Here is a 21,118-nt window from a genome sequence, read left to right as displayed (position 1 = left end):
GTCTGTTGTATGTGTACACACATACTTCTGTTTAATCCCAAAAAGAGGAAGACGTCATGCACGCCACGTGTCCAGCCTCAGTCCCGAGAGTAGAAAACAGCTGGTATCTTTAGCTATCCTACCTGTACCTACTGATTATTCTTATAGATGAAACTCTAATGCTCAAACTGTCATTTTTTTTTTGAGATTGGCCCTGAGCTAACATCTGTTGCCATCTTCTTTTTTTCTTCTTCTCCCCAAAGCCCCCCAGTACATAGTTGTAGATTCTAGTTGTAGGTCCTTCTGGTTGTGCTGTGTGGGATGCTGCCTCAGCATGGCCTGCCTGATGAGCGATGCCATGTCCACACCCAGGATCCGAACCAGTGAAACCCTTGGCTGCCGAAGTGGAGCATGCAAACCTAACCACTTGGCCATGGGCCAGCCCTACAAACTGTCATTTTTTTGCAAATAAAACATACACAAACATTGAATGTAAAGAGTACAGTGTAATAGGAAAATCAGTTTCCCTTTTATTTTAAACTCTGCCTGGAGACCTTAGACCTGTATGCAGGGTCATTCCAAAGACACCTGGCTTGTTCATGTGCAAGGAATGTGCCCTGTGATGGGAGGAGGGGATGTGAGAAGATGGGAGGGGAGACGTTGCTCCCCATCTTCCACGATGGCAGACTCAAAGGAAATGAGTTTGCACCATCACTAGTGGGATTAAAGTTAGAGAGAAGGGAGAAGTTCCCGGAAGTGAGGTTTGTTGGGTCTCAGAGAAGAATGCAGAACTCCCCTTCCTGGGAGGCATGGAGGGCACAATAGATGACATGTGTCTGTGACGGCTTTCATGCCTTACAGGGCTGGAGAGGATGGTCAACTGGGAGAATCCTTTCTAGCACAAAAAGTGCCCGATGATATCTCCACTGTAGAAATCCCATAAAATGCTCTCCGGGCATTTTGCTGATGGTTCCTGGAGGCAACGAGATCAGCAGTGTGCTACCTGCTGGATTTGACAAAATGGCCATTTCGGCCAGGACTTCTGCAGGAGCTGGTGAAACAAGTCCATCTTTCAACCCAGCTCACCCTAAACCACTTCAAGTGTTCATCTGGGGTAAGTGAAAGATTACTGAGCATCAAGCAAAGAAAGCCAGTGCGGACCCACATTTTTACGTGAGCCTGGAGGCACGGTTTTCTTGTTGTTGAATGTCATGGTGATTTTATTACTCAGGAAACGGGGCCCACGGGAGGAAGACTGGCAGGGGTTTTGGGGTCCCCGTGGCAGGCACGCCTGTTCAACGCAGCCTGCTCGATTTTGCTTGTGTCTCGGGTTGCTAGATGCCAAAGATGGTGAAGATTTATTCTCAGAGGAAGTGCCCCTCCCGGTTTCCTATATTCATGCCCCGGAGCCAAATGCTTTATGCCGTCACATCCACATCAAGGCTTCCCTTTGGGGCCTCAGTTCAAGCTTCCTCCCCATGGCCACCCTTCAGATCTGTATGCCATTATTCGACTGCTCCCTTTCAAAGGGCAAAGATTTGCTTCTGTGGTCAGATTATTTAGAAGCCCGATGCATTGGGGCAGTTCCTTAAGACACTAAATCGTCGATTTCAAAACACAGAGAAATGAAACAAAACCGACTTGAATTTAAGCTTCACAAACTCGAGAAATGGTTGCCTCGCTTGCTGTGTTTCTGGGGGACGTGGGCCTGCCCTGAGGTTGAGACACGCTGAGTGAGGGAGCAAGACAATGCCACACGGGAAAAGTGTTCCGTGGGCACTGTGGGGCCTCGGGACCTCTGAAGACCAGAGAAAAACCCCAACCCCTCAAAAGGGTCCTTACGTTGCTCTGGAAAGATCGAACTTGTGGCAGTTCTGGATGTGGTACATCAAGTCTCCTCCGTTGAGATACTCCATCACAAAAAAGAGGTTTTCCTACAGCAAAACAAAACAATCCCAACTTTTAGATTCTTTCAGAAGAACCCATTCTGTCTTGAAATCACTTACAAAAGACTGTCAAAATAATTTAGCTGATCTACAGCGTTTCCGAACCCCCAAAAAGCCCAGGGAATCTGGGGGAGCGGTACATGTAAAGTTGGGTAGGATGCTTGTATGCTGTGATCCAGCAGATGGGGCACAGCACAAGGAAGGCTCCAAATGGACTTTCCCCCTGACTGTGGGATGGTGTCAGGCACTTGGTGGGGGCTGATCGTATACCTACTGAAGTTGGCAGCATGTGGGATGGGAAAGAGAATACAAATCGTGGGCTCTGACTCCAGGGCAGGGCTGGAAAGCATTCATTTAACACTCAGTAAGTAGTTCTGAAAATAGTTTATGGGCCCGGCACTGTGGCCAGAGTCAGAGTGGGATGCTCAATCCTGTCTCATCCATCAAAGATGCTGAGACATAATGCTGCCTTCAGGGAGCTTACAATCAAGTCCGGTCTCATTTCTCTCCAGTCCCACCTTCACTTGTCGCAAGCCACGGCTTATGAGCCAGCGTGTTGCTCCTAACAGAGGACACCATGCACGTTCTTAGAGGTTGTGCCCTTGAACGGCAGCCCTGAAAAGCAGGGCTGACTAGTCTTCGGCTTGTGGTCAGAGTGTCAGAGGTAAGTATGTTAACAACACTTTGAGCACCTCGATTTCGAGAGTCCTCGCGAACCACAGAATTAGTAATCCAAAAAGTGTGGAGACATTTGGCGTGTCTGTGCATGAATTTGCACCAGCAAACCTCACCTGGGTGACTTTTTAACAGAATTAACCTTTAAGTTTTGACGTGAGACTAACCGAAGCCCTGAGGCACAGGAGGTGACGATACAAATGGTGTTCTGGTCTGAGAGTGACACACACTGCCTGCCATTTGTACTGAGGTCAGGTCTCCACAGAACTGGGAAACCAGGTAGTGTGGCAATTATCTCAATAATTTAGGTAAAGCTAAGTGTCACGCATTTTCCCAAGTTGACCTCAGATTGAATTTACTGGTTCCATGTATCTTTAACTGGAGCCCACTCTTTCTCCTGTGGACAGGCCAAAATTCTCTGTTGACATAAATCCCAACTTAACATTGATATTTCAAACACAATTTGAGATTAATCATTTGCTGCATCTGTACACACCTGCTTTCTCATTAGCACATCTTCCTTCTAGCTTTTGTTCTCACAGGTACCGTGTGAACAGCTTATAACTGTTACCTTTTTACCCCAAACTGTGAAGGCCCGTGCACATGCAGTGGTGGAATCTCCTACGGACTCAGGAGAATCAAAGGGATTAAAGCTTCAAGTAGGACCACTGATGCCGGTGCTCAGATGAGAGGTTCATCTGAAGTATTAGGATGCTTACAAATTCCCGTAAACGTTGAAATTTCAGAACTTACAAATCGCAGGTTTGGACTTGGAGAAAGTGGGGTAAGGCTGGAGGCGCGAGGTCCACCCTAATTTCTCCACATTCCTAGCACAGAGGTCCCGTCGTTCTCACGTCTACATCAGACTCTGCACCTCTGGTGAGCGCTGGGGGCTGAATTTGTGCAGGGAAAGAGAGTCTACCAGGTTACGGGGTGAGGTTGATGTTTACCGCCATGGGCATTCCAAGAAGACGCCCCTGCCGTAGTGATTGTTAATTGAACAGTAATGGAGATTTACAGCATGTTGGATGCCACGCTTGATCCTACTACAAGATTTTACGGCTCTACAATAAATCTTTCAAAACAGTCTCTTCTAGTTTTCGTCTTTCTATTAAGCCGGGGGCACTGACAAAAGTCCATGGATGGTCTTTTGTTATTTATGATGGTGTTTTGCTTCAGTGGAAGCCTGTGGTTTGGGTGAATGACAGCTAAAACGTGGGCTTCTTAAAAGGGGGAGAAGGCAGGCTCTGCCTGGAAGTCCAGCTCGGGCGGGCAGGATGGGGCGACCTGTTATCCCCCTAGAGGGTGCTGGTCTGAGGACTTCTGCCCTCTTCTAGGGCCTTCTGATAGGTATTTGGGAGTCTTGGGTTCCACTCATCCAGGGTTCACTGTTGGTTCACCAGTGAACTGTTGGGTTCACTCTGGGCCCAATGAGATGGCTCTGTGATGAAACTACCGTAAACGTATGCCCACGCAAACCCTGCAGTCCTGGGGTTTGGGTCTGAGGATCACATTTTGAAGGACAGATACACCTTTTAAAAGTGGAGTCCCAAATCCCGGTCATCAAAATTAAATATAAAGACAATAGACTCAAATTTTCATAAATGGCTCGGGAAGGAGGGCTCAGAGCCGAAGGTGACCTCCTGCTGACCTGGAACCCTGCAGGACCACTATCAAAAAGAAAAGTTGGGGCCAGCCCAGTGGCGCAGTGGTTAAATTCGCATGTTCCGCTTTGGTGGCCCGGGGTTCGCCGGTTCAGATCCCGGGTGCGGACATGGCACCTCTTGGCAAGCCATGCTGTGGTAGGCGTCCCACATATAAAGTAGAGGAAGATGGGCATGGATGTTAGCTCAGGGCCAGTCTTCCTCAGCAAAAAGAGGAGGACTGGCAGCAGATGTTAGGTCAGGGCTAATCTTCCTCAAAAAAAAAAAAAAGAAAAGTCTACCCACTGGGAAAACTCTGGATTGGGTCAGGTAGAACCAAACCCAGAATGACAAGACTCAAGGTAACTGTGAAGACCATAGGCTTTGCCCTTACTCAGCTCAGATTGCCTCTATTTGTGATCTTGGAGAAGTCACTTAACCTCTCCTGAGCCTCATATCCTTCATTTGTGAAATGGAGGGAATAATATTCCCACCTCATAGGGTTGACATGAGTATTAAATGAGATGATACGTGTATAAAGCTAGCTCAGAGTTGGCACTCAGCATGCACCTGATAAACTAGAAACCATTTAAAAGCTGGTCCAAAAGACAGCAGATGAGAAGAGCTAAATAAATGAGGAGATAGTCCACGTTCACAAATAGGAAGACAATATTGCCAAGATGTCAGTTCTTCCCAGCTTGATCTATAGATTCAGTGCAATTCCAATCAAAATCCCAGGGAGTTATTTGGTGGATATCAATAAACTGATTCTAAAGTTTTTTTTTTTTTTTAAGAGGCAAAAGAGCCAGAATAGCCAACAAAATTTTGAAGGAGACAGAGTTGGAGAACTGACACCACCCGACTTCAAGACCTACTATAAAGCTTCAGTAATCACGACAGTGTGGTCCTGGTGAAAGAACAGACAAGTAGACCAATGGAACAGAATAGAGAGCCCAGAAATGGAGCCCCATAAATAGAGTCAACTGATCTTTGACAAAGGAGCAAAAGCAATCCAACAGAGCAAAGATAGTCTCTGCAGGAAACGGTGCTGGACATCCACTACATATTAAAGTGTTTCCACATTTCTGAATTTGGATTATGTCCTATAGAATATATTTGCATGATGTTAAAAAACAAGCAAAAAAACTCCAGCAGCTGCTTCCCAGAGAAAGAATCTACACAGTCCTGAGGCTCTTGAAATAAAGAGGACCACAGGAAGTTAGATCTTCGATGCTGTCCTTTCTGTTCCGATCAGCAGCTGAGAGAAAATGCAGAGCATGCTAGTCGGGGGGGAACGTGGGCTTGCGACCCACATCACACCAGCGTAGCCCTCTCTTCTTTTTGCCTGGGTATTACATTAACTGATGCCAAGGATTCTTCTGGGGAGTGAAAATTGAAGTGGTGATGGTGTTGGGGGATGGGACACTCCATATCTGCCCTAGACTTAGAATTGGTCAACAACTCCTGGCACAGCATTTGTGGAGTGCAAACTCTTGTCTCTGTGCTGTCACTAACTAGCTGTGTGATCAGGTCATTCCTGGGCCTCAGTCTCAACCTCTGAAAAATGAGATGTACTGGTGAGACCCTTGACTAAATTGCCCTTTAGTGGCCTAAAGACCCCTGATTTTCACCATACACACTTTCACTTTTTTTTCCTTTTCCTTGGGGGAAAAGATGAAATTAAGAAACTGTGACTGTTGAGTACAAGACCCATGCAGTGCTTCCCAAATGATCAAATAAATATTGGCAAGGGGATGTTATGCTCGCAAAATTCTTAGGAGAAATCTTTGTCCAGAACAATACATATTTGAAGTATAATGAAGGAATAGAGATGAGCCTTCCTCACAGGAGGTAAGCTTTATGCCTAGGCTCATTATGGCCCACATGACACCCCAAAGAAGGTCGTACAATAGCAGTCAGAGGGCTTCCTCGCACTGAAGTCGTCTCCTGGTTATGCTCCTAGAGCTTGGCCATTGGTTGGGGGCAAATAGCTCTGTGTCCCGAGGGTCCTGAGCTTTCACAATTAATTTAACCCCACCACAGGCCAAGAGCTTAAAGCAGAAGGGGCTGGAATAGACTATGGTTTAGCACCATTGAATAGACCACAGGAGTGGCAGGAGATTAATTTTTTGATTGGTCTTTGTATTTTGTTTCCAAGTCGTGCATCTTATTCTCTTAGGAGGAACTCAAGCAGGCCTGCCTAGAGAAGAGTATTCTCTCTGATTTCTGGAAAGAATCAGAACAAAGTTGCAGAACTGGATCATTTCTAGGATTCTCACCGAGTCCAAGTATTCGGTGAGTTTTTTTTCACTTGCCCATTTCAGTGGCAAAAACATAACATTTTGTCAAGTAGTTGCTTGGAAAACTGAGTTTTATAGTCAGAAGGTGGCCTTATTTAACCAGTTCCCTGCAGGAGGAAACACACACTAAGGTTCCCAGGACCTCTGTGCGTATCAGCTCAACTGCTGACTGCCTTGTAAGGAGAGCGTTCCTATAAGGCTCCTGTCCATACCGGTCATGGTCTTCAGAGTGAGTTCCGTGAGTGTCCTTCCGCCATCCACTGACTTTATTATTGATGCACTGAGCATCCTGCCATCCTGTCAAGGAAGTAGGTTTTGCTTGGGTTTTGACAATCCAATGACATTAGGGCCACTGGAAGAAGTGATGCACTGAATACCTCTGGCTAACAAGAAAGCATTCGATGCACCATTCAATAACATTGATTTCTCTCTCAACTCGCCAGCTTACAAATATACCTATGGCATGCATGCTGTCTGGATGCTGGACCATAGAAACAAGATAGTCAGTTATTTATTGCTCTGCTGTGATTTTCTGACAATTGAAGACAATAATTGACACCAATATCCTGTAGATTGACGGATATTCAAAACTCTGTGGATTTTTTTTTTTGTGGTGCTTTTTAAAAATGATATTTATTGGGGGCCGGCCCCATGGCCAAGTGGTTAAGTTCACGTGCTCTGCTTTGGTGGCCCAGGGTTTCACTGGTTGGGATCCTGGGCATAGACATGGCACCGCATCAGGTCACGCTGAGGTGGTGTCCTGCATGCCACAACTAGAAGGACCCACAACTAAAATAAAATATACAACTATATACTGGGGGGATTTGGGGAGAAAGAGCAGAAAAAAAATGAAAGAAGATTGGCAACAGTTGTTAGCTCAGGTGCCAATCTTTAAAAAAAAAGTATTTATTATATTCTTGCAAAATCATTTAAGTATATATATATTGAGCACCCAAAAATTCAAAATAGCCTAGTGTTTTTGCAAAGAATTCTGTGTTTGTGCACAAAGTACTGAATTTTCCAGTTTCTACAATCATCTTTCATTCCGTGGTTGATGGAACTGTATGGTTGGTTCTCGTGTGTTCTTACAAAAATATGAGACAGCACTTTAGGGAGATGCGAAAATCTAAATTCCTTTGTGAAATATCTATATAAAATGTAGCTGTAAAGGTGATTTATACTGGTACAAAGAAGGAAGGGAAGGCAACACTGTATACAAGGATAAAAATATTCAAATAGTTTGCTAATCCAAGAACTAGGAAAAAACCATTTTTCAGAGGACTGGTGTTATGTGCTAATTTCAGTGGTATTCAAGGCCAAATCATTTAAATCATTCTGGTCTAAATTTAACCAAGACATTGCCTGGAATCTCTACCTTTGTGACTCCCGTCCTTTGTACTCACACCATCGCCACACTGAGTCTCAACTGGTGTCAGAAGCGGAGGTGGGTCCCCCAGAGGGTAGACTACCTCAGCGGAGGTTTACGTCTTTACTTCTAGGTACTGTCTCCCAAAAGCAAGGTAGGTGAGAATTACAACCTGCGAGAGCTGCCTTTTTGACATCCTCAGCCCTGTGGTCATGAAGATATGGAGGGAGACCACTGAACCAAGGGCAGGGCTGCCTAAGCTGGGTGCTCAGAAGGTGCACCCCAGATGGTGGCAGAGCTTGCACCCTGGTTGGCACACCTGCTGGCTTACCCAGACATCCCACGGGTGTACTTACACACCCTATGTCAGTTTGGTCACAGCAACACTCAATTCCTTAGGTATGCTTCTAATTTAGAAGGCTGGAGCAATTCTGAATCTGGAGTACTTTATCTATTACTTTCTTCTATATTGAGCTATAAATTAAAATATCCTAGAAAACAGGCTTATTTCTTATTTCATAGGGAACACGCCATCAAAAAAAAAAGACCCAACAGATAATCATATATGTACTTGTTTTTTTTTTTGGTGAGGAAGATTGGCCCTGAGCTAACCTCTATTGCCAATCCTCCTCTTTTTTTTTGCTTGAGGAAGGTTGTTACTGAGCTAACATCTGTGCCAATCTTCCTCTAATTTGTACGTGGGACACTGCCACAGCATGGCTTGATGAGCGGCGTGTAGGTCCGCATCTGGGATCCAAACCCATAAACCCCAGGCTGTTGAAGTGTAGCATGCAAACTTAATGACCTTAACCACTACACCACTGGGCTGGCCCTGGTGTACTTTTTATATCCAGAGAGTGCGTGTGTGTGTGTGTGTGCGTGTGAGAGAGAAAGAGAGAGAAATGGCTGTCTGTAGACCAGCCAAATCATTCATTAGTGCCTGCTGACATTTCTACTGTAAAGTCTAATTAGTAAAATTCTCTGCCTTCAATGGATCCATTAGTATGTGTCAGAAGGAATGTACCTGAGTTTCAAGAGGTTTGTACCTTGCAACAGGAACTCAGGCTAGGTTCATATTTGCTGATTTACTTGTCCCACAGCATCTTCTTGCATTAACTAACCAATTATTTTCCTTCAACACAGAAGTACAAATAGCACTCCAATTCATGAATTTTAAAATTGTTTTCCCTGCTAGGATTAGGTCTCTAACAAGAGGAATACTGCAGTCAGACCTATGGACTTTGCCACCAAACTGAGTTTGAATCTTGGCCCCCTCCTTAACAGCTGTTTGACCTCTGATGCCTGGCTTACCCTGTAGGGCCACATAACTTTCCTTATCTGTAAAATGGGGATAATAAGTGTCTGCTTCATAAAGTTGCTAGGAAGATTAAATGAGCTAAAATATGCAACGTGCCTAGAACATGGACTGGCACACAGTAAACGCTCCAGGATCATCAGCTGCTGTGATGATATTTACGACGATAGTTATAATTATATACGAGACACACGCACGTACATGTTGAGAAGTATATATTCACACCCACAGAAGGGTCTCAGGAACGCACTGAGTTTTAACATGAAAGGCAACTTTTAAGGAACATAGGTTTGATGTGAAAAGGACCTACTCTGCCGAAGATTTTCAAGTTTCTAAATTATCACTGCTATAAAGAAAAACAGATGCAGGAAAGAAAAAGATGAAAGGAAATACTCAAAAATCCTTCCTCTGGGTGCCTTTGAACAATATAACTAGGAACGACTCTGTTCTTTTTATAACACTTTTGTGTATTTTCCAATTTTTAAAGTATATTTTGGTATAATTACTTTTATAATTAGGGAAAACAAATTTTACTTAAAAGTTGTAAGTGTAATTACTTTTATAATCAGGGAAAATGTCAACGAATTTTACTTAGAGATTATAAGTGATTTTTCTGACACTTTATGTTTATATGGTGGAGATTCTCAGTATTTCTAAGGGGCTTTGTTATTCTTGTTCAGATTTAGGCTACGAAGAGCAGATTCCCCAAAGTATAGGAACACCTGAAGCCTTCCACTCTAAGTCTATATATCAGTTTCAACAAGACGTCTGCAATAAGTCTGATTCCTCGACAGATTCAAAGGAATATTGCTACTGGTTGTGCTGGCATGGAAATTTAGATGAAGCGTGTAATATAAAGGAGGGTGCTATCTTTCGTAGCCCACCTAGGTGCAAAGAGGTTAAACATTATGAAGGAAGTATGACCAGGCACGGGGGAGTAGTCTGACCCGATGAAAATACTTTAAAATCACTTTTGAGCCAAATAATCCAAAGAGAATGATTCTTTCAAGAAAGAAACAGAATAGCAGAAAGACCTAACAAGGGAAGTGTCATTAAAGTAAAAATCTATGTTCACCATATGAAAGAAAAATGTTTAAATACAAGATTAAAGCGATAGATTTAACAAAGTCAGTTGTGTCGTTCTCACAGGACTGTGTTTGCATACACAAATATCATTTAGAGAAGCGGAGTCCTGGGGCTGTCGACATATACCAATATTTAAAACTTAAGATAATTCTTTAAAAGGACATTTTGTGAACGGATATTCTAGAATTAGTGAAGGGAGGCTTGCAAAGGTGGACTCAAAAGTTATTTCAATAGATCTAGCTTCTACACTGCCTTCTTAGAATGATTAAATTTCTTTTAACAAGAGAAAGAAAATAAAGAGCATGGAAAATAATTTAGTAATGACAATTCAATATAGCTAGTCAGATACGGAATAAATGAAAGAACAGTTGCCAAGTGTGCATATGCTACTGGATAAATGAGAATTGCAGAGCATTAAAGAAATGAGCTAATGATTTTTATCAAGCCAATAACAATTAATTTTGAAAAGACACAGAGACCTTGGCAAATATCATGCAAATAAGGTCAGGAAGACAGTCTCCAGCTCCAGAAAAAATCAACTGGGAAAAGGTGGAAAAGAATAACTGTAGTCATTTTTTCTAGGTTTTTTTTTTTTCCATCAAAGGCTAGTAAATTAATAAATTGTATACAAGAAAAGATTTGCAATGTCTAAAGAAGAAATAAAATTAGAATCAAAATATTTATTACAAAATATCTAAGTATACCAGTACTCCTTTCAGAGTATCATGTGTTAAGCATATGTAATAAATGCTGCAGCATCCAAGATGATAGTGTAACAGTACTGCAACCGGAGAGGAGAATTCAGCCCTACTTTGGGAGGTATCCTATTACAGCCAGTGGAAAGAGCTGGGAAGGGCACCCTGGGGGACAACGGGGAGCCAGTCCCTATCCAAAGTTAAATGAAAGAATCCATGTGAAACATTTAGCTCTGTGCCTGGCATATGGTAAGAGCTCACTACATATTAACCTTTATTACATATATTGTTGTTATTTTATCACATAGGGAAGGAAAGCCTTAAGTTATATTATACTCAGAACAAGGATGGCCCTAACATTTGCAAGGTCTGGAGCAGGAGTACAAATGGATGCCCCACACCCTATGTCTGAGAATTTAAGTGTTATAAATCAAGATCACCAACTATTAAATTAAATCTATTCTATATTCCTGTGTATGTTCTCTCTCTCTCACTCTCTCTCTCTATATATATGTATGTATACCTTCATAATGAACTTCTTGAGGTCTTGAGAAATATACCTTCATAATGACCAAGAAATTAATTTAGAAATTTAGAATTCCTCCAAATTCTGCATCAGTTAATTGCCCACACGGAGAAAGCCCCCTCTCCCAACAGAACCCAGGAAGACGTCCACACATGCTTGGAGCTATTTGAGTATGGAATTCTGGGGTCCAGAACATGACTTAGGAATAGGGATGAGGGCCGAGGGGACATGACTCCTTGCTCTGTGGGGAGAAGTGTGGCTGGAGGAAGGCCAAAGGGAGGCTCCTAAAGTGAGAGGCTTGAGTCTAAAGTTTAGGACCTATGATGGATAATTCTCCAATTAATGAGTTGTGAGTCGGATTTGGTGTTTAGGTAGTACCTTGAAATCTCAACTTTTCTGATAATTTTGGATCGATGAAATGATCCAGAAAAGAGTACTGCCCTGTGATCAGCCAGGCTGATCTTTGAATCTCAATCTCCTGAGCTGCAAAATGAGGGATCTGACCCAATAACCTCTACAACCCCTTCCTATGCTTAGAAAGTCCTGTATCTATTGAGCCTATCCATATAAGAAAAGCAAATTAGTAGAACAAATCAAATGAGTAGCCATAAGCAACCAAGATGTCCCCCAATAGGTGAATGGATAAGCCAACTGTGGTCCATCCAGACAATGGAATATTATTTGGCAATAAAAATAAATGAGCCATCAAGCCATGAAAAGACATGGAGTTACCTTAAGTGCATATTACCAGGTGTCAGAAGCCTATCTGAAAAGGCTCCCATACTGTTTGACTCCAACTCTATGACATTCTGGAAAAGGCAAAACTATGGAGATGCTAAAAAGCTCAGTGGTTGCCAGGATTTTGGGGGGAGGAGGAGGTGAACAGGTGGAGCACAAAGGATTTTCAGGACAGTGAAGCCATTCTGCATGACACTATAATGATTGATATCTGTCACACATTTGCCAAAACCTAACGTAAACTATGGACTTTAGTTAATAATAATTTTATCAATATTGACTCATCAGTTGTAACAAATGTACCACACTAAAGCAAGATAGTAAAAACAGGGGAAACTATGGGGGCTGGAGGAGGGAGGGGATAGAGGGAAACTCTCTGTACTTTCCACTCAATTTTTCTGTAAACCTAAATCTGCTCTAAAAAATAGTCTATCAATTAAAAAAGACTAGTAACTATAGGTTAGCCAATACATTCAAAGTAATGCTATTGTACAAGACTAGAAGAAAAACATTCTTTCGATTCCCCCTCATATGGAACATCAATAAAAGATCAATAAAACAATGACTGAAGAATATGGAGACACATAAAGTTCTACTAAATTCTTATGTTTACTTGCCCTATAGAGGTAGAAATTTACACAAAGAAGCCTTGCTGGTTCTATTTAAAATCTTCCTTGAAAATATGATTTCTAGAAACATGTATTTATTTTGGTTGTCCACTTACAACATTTGTAACTGCTCTTCTAGAAATGTTTTTTTTCATAGAGTTTCTTGGAGAATTACGGCTTATTTCTTTTAACCTATTAAATACTTAAGATTTAAGAGCTCATTCACATCCAGGATTAATACAAATCATTATAAAATGGATATAGACAGTAAGTTTTATTTCAACTTATTTCTTTGTCTTGAAGGCTGTATTCACCTTGCCAATTTCCAGCCCTGGGAAATTCCCATCACTCACTCTCTCTCCAGACTCTGGTCCTTAGATGATCTGGTCCTTAGATGGTCTAGCAGTTTGTGCTTCTGTCTCTGACTGAATCTCTACTGGAGCCCCTACTGTTGACATTTCAAGCCTTAGCGGTGTCTCCAGGGTCTCTGTCCTGTTCTGTCCCTCTCGTCCCCAGCCTGAGGCAGCTTCCTACTTTACTGCAATGAGGCAACTTCAGTGAGCACTCTGAAATTTCCCCTCCTTCCAACTTTGACTCCATCGTCCAGAAGTGACCTCTCTCCTTACCAGCTTCTGCTGTATTCTTTGTCCTAACCCCTTCCTCTTCCAGAATCTTCCTCCCTTTTGTCTGGTCTCTTCCTCTGTCTCAAGCATTCTCCACTAACTCTTCAACCCTGTGATCATAACAAGCTTCCATCTTCTGAAATGCACTTTCTGAAAGACTTGTGTATAACACCGAATCCGCTAACCACCACGCCCTCCTCGAGACTTTGAGACCTGACAGAGGCCCTCATCCTTCTGCTGAGATGCTGCTTCCTGCTCCTCCTGAACGGCCTCCTCACCACTCTGAATACGTGGTCCCCTCTTTCTTGAAATTCTTCCCCCTCCACTGACCCAACTCCTCTGGCTCTCCCCACAGCTCTCTGAGTGATCTTCTCTATCACTTTCTTTTCCTCTTTCCTCCCACTTCTTAAGAGGGGACTTTTCTTTGGTTTGGTCCTTGAACCTCTTTACTGGGTTTATTCTAACTCTCATATAGTCCCACAGTTTCACCTATCGCCTGCTTGCAAGACAGCCCCGCATTAATCCCTTCCTCAGGCATGCGCCACGACCCCCTCAAACACAATGTGGTCTTTGGTGTAACAACGAGCAGCATCTCCAAGTGCCCTGTTCTGAGAAGAAATTATTGCAGGGAACAATACATATGAAGCTGCCACATGCTATTTATCATGTATTTTTCTCTAAGACCACTAGCTGAGAAAAGGACATTGAAGTGACAGAAGTTTTGATGTGGAAAGACAAGGAGATAAGATGATTTGAGCACAAGATCCTGGGAACCCGGGTGAAGGGGCAATGATGGGATTGAAGGGAACAATAAGTGGAAGCGGCTGTGCCAGAAATGGACATCCTTTCCTCCACAGTTTTGTCGGGACCAGCCTTGCTGGCACTTGAGCATTCTGGCAAAGATGTTGTAGTCAATCAATGTAATTTTCCATAAGCCCATTTCTCTTTTTTGTTTTTCCTCCCCAGAACATTATCTAGCATTCTGAAAATGAAAAAAAAAAAAGGAAAGACCAAACATATTTTTTGACATCAAAGAATGTAATATTTAAATGGAGAAACAGAATAAGTGCCCATGAAAATTGTCACAGAAAAGGCCAAGCAATACAGTAACAAAACCACCTTTCTGGGTCTTGTAAGCTGAGAAGCCTGAGGGGCCAAAGATAATGGTAATTAAGTAGGATTTAGTGACTTGGAAAGCCGTTGCGGAGGAGGTATCTTGGAGCAAGGTTTCAAAGGAGGGCGAGCAGATTCACAGATGAGAGGCACTTGCCTAAGACACTCTTGAAGGAGATGCGAAATGCTCATGTCTTGTGGGAAGCTGGTGACAGTCCTGTTGGGGCTTTGAGAGAACAAATGACAGAGAAACAGACTGACAGTATGGGCACATGAGATCTGAAGAAACATTACCAAAGTCACACGAAGGTGAGAAAATATCTGTGAGCATAAAAAGCAGGTGTTCAGACAGGCCACGGCATTTCAGACTTGCCAGGCTTCCAGCCAAAGAATTCCTGAGCATTTGCTCATTAACTGCTGATTATCTCCCGTGTGTTTGGGTGGGAAAATGTAAAGCAAGCTTTGTGAGCACAACACAAATTTACCATAAATCTACTGTAAATTTACCAATTCTTGTAAATTTACTGTAAATTAACATCTGCTGAATCACAGTTTGGTTGACAGAAAGGGCATCGGAAGCACATCAAAGGGATGTGTAGTTTCGGAAATAACTGTTTTCAAGTATTCTTCGTATCAGAAAACTGCCAGGGTACTTGAAAGAAAAGAGACTTACCCATCTCTATAAATGGGGATGGCACAAAAAGTTAATTCTTGTCTTTGTTCACGGATAAGTCTTTTTGAGGATGTGGTTTATGTGTTTTTTCTTTTCCTTGCTAAAATCGTGATACTTTGCCAGATCCCAATTTAACTGGAGGGCTTATGGATTAAAGTGTTTTTGAGAGCTTCAGATGAGGCCATTTCTAGTGAGATGCTTGAAATTAAAAACCTTCTGGCAATCTTAGATGGATTTTTACCTTCATACCATGGAAACCCCAGAATGACATACTTTAAAAAAACTGCCATGTTGAAGAATTTCTATTTCAAATAATAATAATATCTTATAGTTGGTATGGCACTCTCTCCACAAAGGATTCTCACATCTCTGCAAGTGCTAGTTTTCTTTAACATTATTCTTTTGGAGGCAAAAAGGAGAGAACCAAGGATACAAAGAAATGTGAGGCAACTTGGAAGTCCCATGAAGTGTCAGGCAGAAATTTATGCCCTGAAACCATAAACAGAGGGATGAGGTTGGCCCGGAAGTCAAGCTTGGTGTGTTTTATAAATGGAAAGTGAAACTCAGTTTTCTTTTGCATAAAAGAGAAATCTCAAAGTAAGACTGACAAAGAAGGTTCAACTGGCTCCACTGAGAGTGTGGAAGTCGAGGGCAGCGGTGTAAACATATGAATTAACACGAGCATCCTAACTCCTGACATCGTGATGGGGAGTGTATATCAGATACCTGCAAACTGCTGACCTTCACTCACGTTGAACCTAAAGAGGGACCCAGAGATGTGCCCCTACGGTCTGAAACTTCTTCTAAGTGTGAAATTGTAACACTTCTTAGATTCCTGGCTTCCAGATAGACTTGAATACAGAGAGTCCTTTCAGAATTCAGAGGAAACACAAATGCATGTGGGCCATAGTTCACTTTTAATTTCTAAGGAAAAATTATTTTTTTAAAAAAACAAAGCAAAACAGTGTTCTCACAGTGTGAGACGCATCTTGCCTTTCCAAACAGATTTGGAACTAAACCTTCTTATTTTTCCACGGTGTTATCAGAGATAGATGAGAGAATCTTTGGATACTTGAATTATTGATCTCTCTTTTACCCTAGCGTAATTAAAAAGAGAGGAAAATTATTTTTCTCAGCGTTTTTTCTTCCGTGTAGGTGAACATTTAGTTACTGCAGAGATGACATGTCACTAAGATACTTACATGGTATGAATGTTATAGGAGACAGCAATCTGGACACAGAGTCCCATGTAAGACTGAACACTGCTCCCAGGTACCAGCTGAGTGGCCTTAGGCAAAGTTCGTCTTTCTTAGTCTCAATTTACTCGTGGGTAGAATGAGAGTAACACCTTCACCAGCGGGGTTAACAGAATTAAATTTGGATAATATGCTTGTTCTATCCTCTCCTTCTTCCTCCTGCTTTCTGACTAGAATATGGCTGTGAGGACTGGGCTCCAGCAGCCATATTGGACCAAGGAGTATCCTTGAGGATGGAAGCCTGGCTCTGTGGATGCTGGAATAGGGAGCAGATGGTGCCTGGATCTCTGACAACACCATGGAACTGTCAAAGCTGCTTTGAACCAAGCGTGTCCCTCCTTTTAGATGAAGAGATAAACACTTCCATCTCATTTAAGTCATTGTTATTTTCTGTCCCTGTTACTAGGAGCCAATGCAATTTCTAATTGATACACACGTCATTTCACATCTAGACAATTCTGATATTGAGAGAGAGCTTTTAATACGTACAGTTTTTAAAATAATTCTGTTTATCAAGAAAATCAATAGTGATCTCATTATTAATGCTATCTTGAAATCAAGAAAGCAGAATATTATTTTTCCAAGTTAGGTACAACTTTCTTTTCTATTTAATTAGAATTAGGTAGGAAAAGGACATAACTTTGTAATTTAATCCCCATATAGTTTTAGAGTCTTACCTCTTTTGGAGAAACATAAAGAACTTACAAACAGTAGGTCCCCAAGAAAAATTTGTTGAATTAATTTAACAGCAACCTTCTAAAGTAATTTGTGAAATGCATTTTCAAGGTTTTATGATTAATTTGTTTCTAATAGTTTTTAATTTCCTCATGAATACAGTTAAAAGATTTATGACAATTGTAGATAAACTTTTATTGTGGACTTTCTCTATTTTTAGTTTTCTTTAAATGTAAATAATGGAAAAAAGGTACTGATCGTATAGGCTTAAAACTCAATAGTAGGAAAGTTCGCTAGTGTGCACACTGCATTTGATACTGAGGGGGACCGTGCAATTAAGCCCTGTGGACTTGCATGTGAGACACAGAAAACAGAAACATTAAAAAATAATAAACAATAGTAAAAAATAACGAAGAAAATGAAAAGTCACTGCTTTCTCTTGCTAAGACAACAACCTCTCATATTGCTGATTCGTACTAGACTCTGATGCTGATAATTTAGGTCACACATTGAATGATGTACAAAATGATCTTGATCTAGTCAGAGAAAATTAATTTCAAAGATTCTTTTCTTTCGAGCCTCATTCAGATTCAGGTTCAGATCGTTTTGCACATCTATGGCCCAAGCACTGTGCTTTCACATACGCTACCTGGTTTATACCCCAAAACTCCTTTATATAGTAAGGCTTACTCTCTACCTCATGATGTGGATGAAGGTAGCCCCAGAGACCTGCTGATAGATGGCTTTGTCCAAGTCCGCAGCTATTTTCACCTTCACAACTTCCTAAATGGCTTTATCATATTTTCACACCTCAACAGGCCATATGTCCCTTGCTTAGGAACTTTAAAAGCCTTTCATGATTTAACCCACAGGCCCTGATACATAACAAGTGAATAACTGTTCTCACAATCTCCTGAACAATCTGCCGTTCAACAGGTGGGCTCTTTGGAGGCAGAAAGCAAATGAGTAATTTTCTCCAAAAAACAACAATTCCCTGGAAAAGTAAATAGTTCATTGATCTCATCTAATGTCTTCACTAGGGTATAAAGGTGACTGTCCCCTAAGAAAGGCCATTCCCAAAATGTTCGAGAGCAAATCATTGTCCACACTGGTCGCTGCTTTTGTACCCTCACCTGTGGTGTCTAAGTGCTCATTGTGTTTGACATGCGAGGTCTGAATAACAAATCAGGACACCTTTTCTTCTTTTCCATCCCTTATTGCTAAAGGGACTCAAAGTGTAAGTAGTGAGACAGTCATTTTTACAAGTGATGCACACACTCTCTGCCACTTTTTCTCATGCATTTACGTCTCTGGTTGTGATAAAGCATTTCTACTGCATGGAAACTTAAGAGCATCTCCTGGGACAGGGAAAGAAGTGAACACTATCTGAAGCTCTGATATACACCTATTTTCTAAATTGGGATTCATAACAGCCTTCCCTATTAGATACGGAAGCAATCATACGTACAAATGTAAAAACAGTGCCAACTGTGGCTTGATGGCTTGATGACATGATGCCTCTAGACATCTGGTCTGAAGTGTATTTAGCAGTTTGATACAAGCCTCACAATATTCCAAAAGAAAAAGCGAGGTCATGCACCTCAGGGTGCACAGCAACTCTAGAACACAGACCAGGAGAACACGGCGGAGTTCCTGCTTTGCCTGCTGCTAACACATCCACACCATCCCAGATCAACAGATATTTACGATCTCCAGGAGGAGATTTCTGGTGGAAAAATCTCTCTAACTCATGACCAGAAATTCCAGACTCCTTCCTGCCGCAGAAAATGAGCCTGCTTTCTCTGAAACAGCTTTATTATCATGCTCCCGTCATTCCCTCATGCCTCCTCTCGTGCAGCTGCCACAACTCCGCTCCAAGACCCTTTCTGCCTATTCACATTCCAGTGTCTGGTTTCTCTCCGCTCTGGTGTTTAGGGTCTGCATTCTGCAACTGAATATTCCTCACCACCGCTGGAAGTCTCCCTCTTATTCTCAAGGTCAGGAACTGTATGAAAAATCTCCACATCCTCCTCAGTGCTTTGAAGACACTGGACGATCACTAAGTGCTTTTTCATGGTCCGGTGTCCCTTTACGTTAGCTAAGTGTATTTATTCATTTATTTGTTCGTTAAACCTTTGTTGAGAAGCTACTGGGAGCCAGAGAAGGGGCGATGAAAGCTCAAGCTGCTGTCCACGATTTCTGACCGATTCCTACAGTCTTCCCACTAATACTTTCTGCGACTGGAGGCGGCTCAGAGGGCCTGTTACTCACGCTGAGGTAGGACACTACCATCAAGGCGTGAAATAGAAAAAGAAGGAAACCTCTTCATGCTCTTTGGACCTTAACCACATGGCCCCACACGGGTCTGCTCCTTGTTCTAGCCTACACACGACAGGGACAGGGCGTAGGAGAGTAGAAAAATGCAAGGAGAAACTCGTCATGCTCGTGCATGAAGACTGATCCACGTGGATGTTCATTTCAATGTTATTTAAATCAGAACAAAAAGTTAGAAGTGTTCTAATTAGATAAAGCATGTTGTACAAGACTATCCACAGATGGGAGGAAACGTATATAAATGAGTGTTAAAAACGCAAGTTACAGAACGGTAGGTATTTAAAATGAGTTGTTATTTTTATTTTTAAGAATCCACTGGGGGGTCGGGAAGCTAGAAGGATAAACTTCGCAGTATTGATGGTGAGTATAATCAAGTGGGAAGATTATAAACGATTTTCTTCTTTGAGCATATAAGCATTTTCCAAATTTTCTAAAATGATCATGAAAACTTTTGAGTTGGAAAAAAATAAAATTAAAAATGTTTTAAGGAATAAGGGGATCAGGACGAGAATCCTCCTGGCATGGCAGAGCCTCTGACAAAGTCACCCTTTTATGTCACTGCTCAGGGCCTTGCTCACTGCCAAAGCCCCTGGAAAGGCTGCTCCTCAGCTGGCCTCATAAAGGGAAATAACAGTGCATGTGAATTTTGATCTATTTTCCAACTTTTGTCTCTTCAAATACACGTGTGGTTGACGGACAAACAGGTGTCACATCCCCCCCCACCCGCCCCACCACATACACAAAGTACTGCTTTGTCAAGCAAGCCACAGACTTCTTAGAATCCTGGTTGTTATATAAGTTAGACAAAATTCTAGAAAACAAGCAGACAGACAAATCCAGAAATAAAGCCTTTTCCCAACAGACTACATTAAAAAATTCTAAATAATACTTCAGTGGTGTTTAGAGAAGACACTCGTTTGGATGGATGGAAGGTGGATTGAAAAGTAACAAGGAAAATATGGAGGCAACACCCCAAGTCTCCCACTGGGGGTGCCACCAGGGGCCCCACGCTTCTTCAGGCAGATTTACTGGGCGAGAGGTGGACCAAGGGCTGTCTGGGCCGAAGCCTTACCTTGGTCTGGAATGTACAGAACATGTGCGTTAAGAACGGATGCTCCCAGGCCAAGGACAGAACTCTCTTCTCCACCATTGTACACTCAACATCGTCATCCATCAAAACCACATCTTTCTTTAGGGCTTTTATTGCGAAAAATTGATTGGTTTTCTTGAACTCTGCTAGGAAGACCTAGAAGGAAGGGGAAGAAGTCACTTTATTTTAGAATTTGGATTCATGCTCAATAAAGAAGAGACACAGTCTAGAGGGAGATGTGTTGGGTGAGAAAAGAGGATTTCTTCTCCAATGCCCACCTACCCCTGTACAAAGACAAATTAGCACGCTTCGCTGGTTTAGAGTATTATCCAATAGGTTCATATTCTCTTTGCACCTTTCAAAGGGCTTCACAAAACTACTGTGCAATTGGATGGGTTATTCTCAATCCTGGAAAATTCCATTGAAACAAGTATGCCCTGTCTGCCCAGGGACACAAGTAAGTTATAATAAAAATTC

The 21,118-nt window shown here is 42.1% G+C and overlaps 1 protein-coding gene across 2 annotated transcripts in view; it reads right to left on the bottom strand.

Moving 5' to 3' along the window:
* Window positions 1-21,118, bottom strand: part of PRKCQ (protein kinase C theta) — a 119,868-nt gene that overhangs the window by 26,814 nt on the left and 71,936 nt on the right. For both annotated transcript variants that reach the window (XM_014841323.3, XM_070500874.1), the window contains exons 13-14: window positions 20,624-20,797; window positions 1,822-1,913 (exon numbers count right to left, since the gene is read on the bottom strand). In XM_014841323.3, the coding sequence (XP_014696809.1) occupies window positions 1,822-1,913; window positions 20,624-20,797 (266 nt within the window). The remainder of the gene's footprint in view (window positions 1-1,821; window positions 1,914-20,623; window positions 20,798-21,118) is intronic.

Source organism: Equus asinus, chromosome 29, assembly GCF_041296235.1.
Source record: "Equus asinus isolate D_3611 breed Donkey chromosome 29, EquAss-T2T_v2, whole genome shotgun sequence".
Lineage (NCBI taxonomy): Eukaryota > Metazoa > Chordata > Mammalia > Perissodactyla > Equidae > Equus > Equus asinus.
This window is presented reverse-complemented; position numbering and strand designations above follow the sequence as displayed.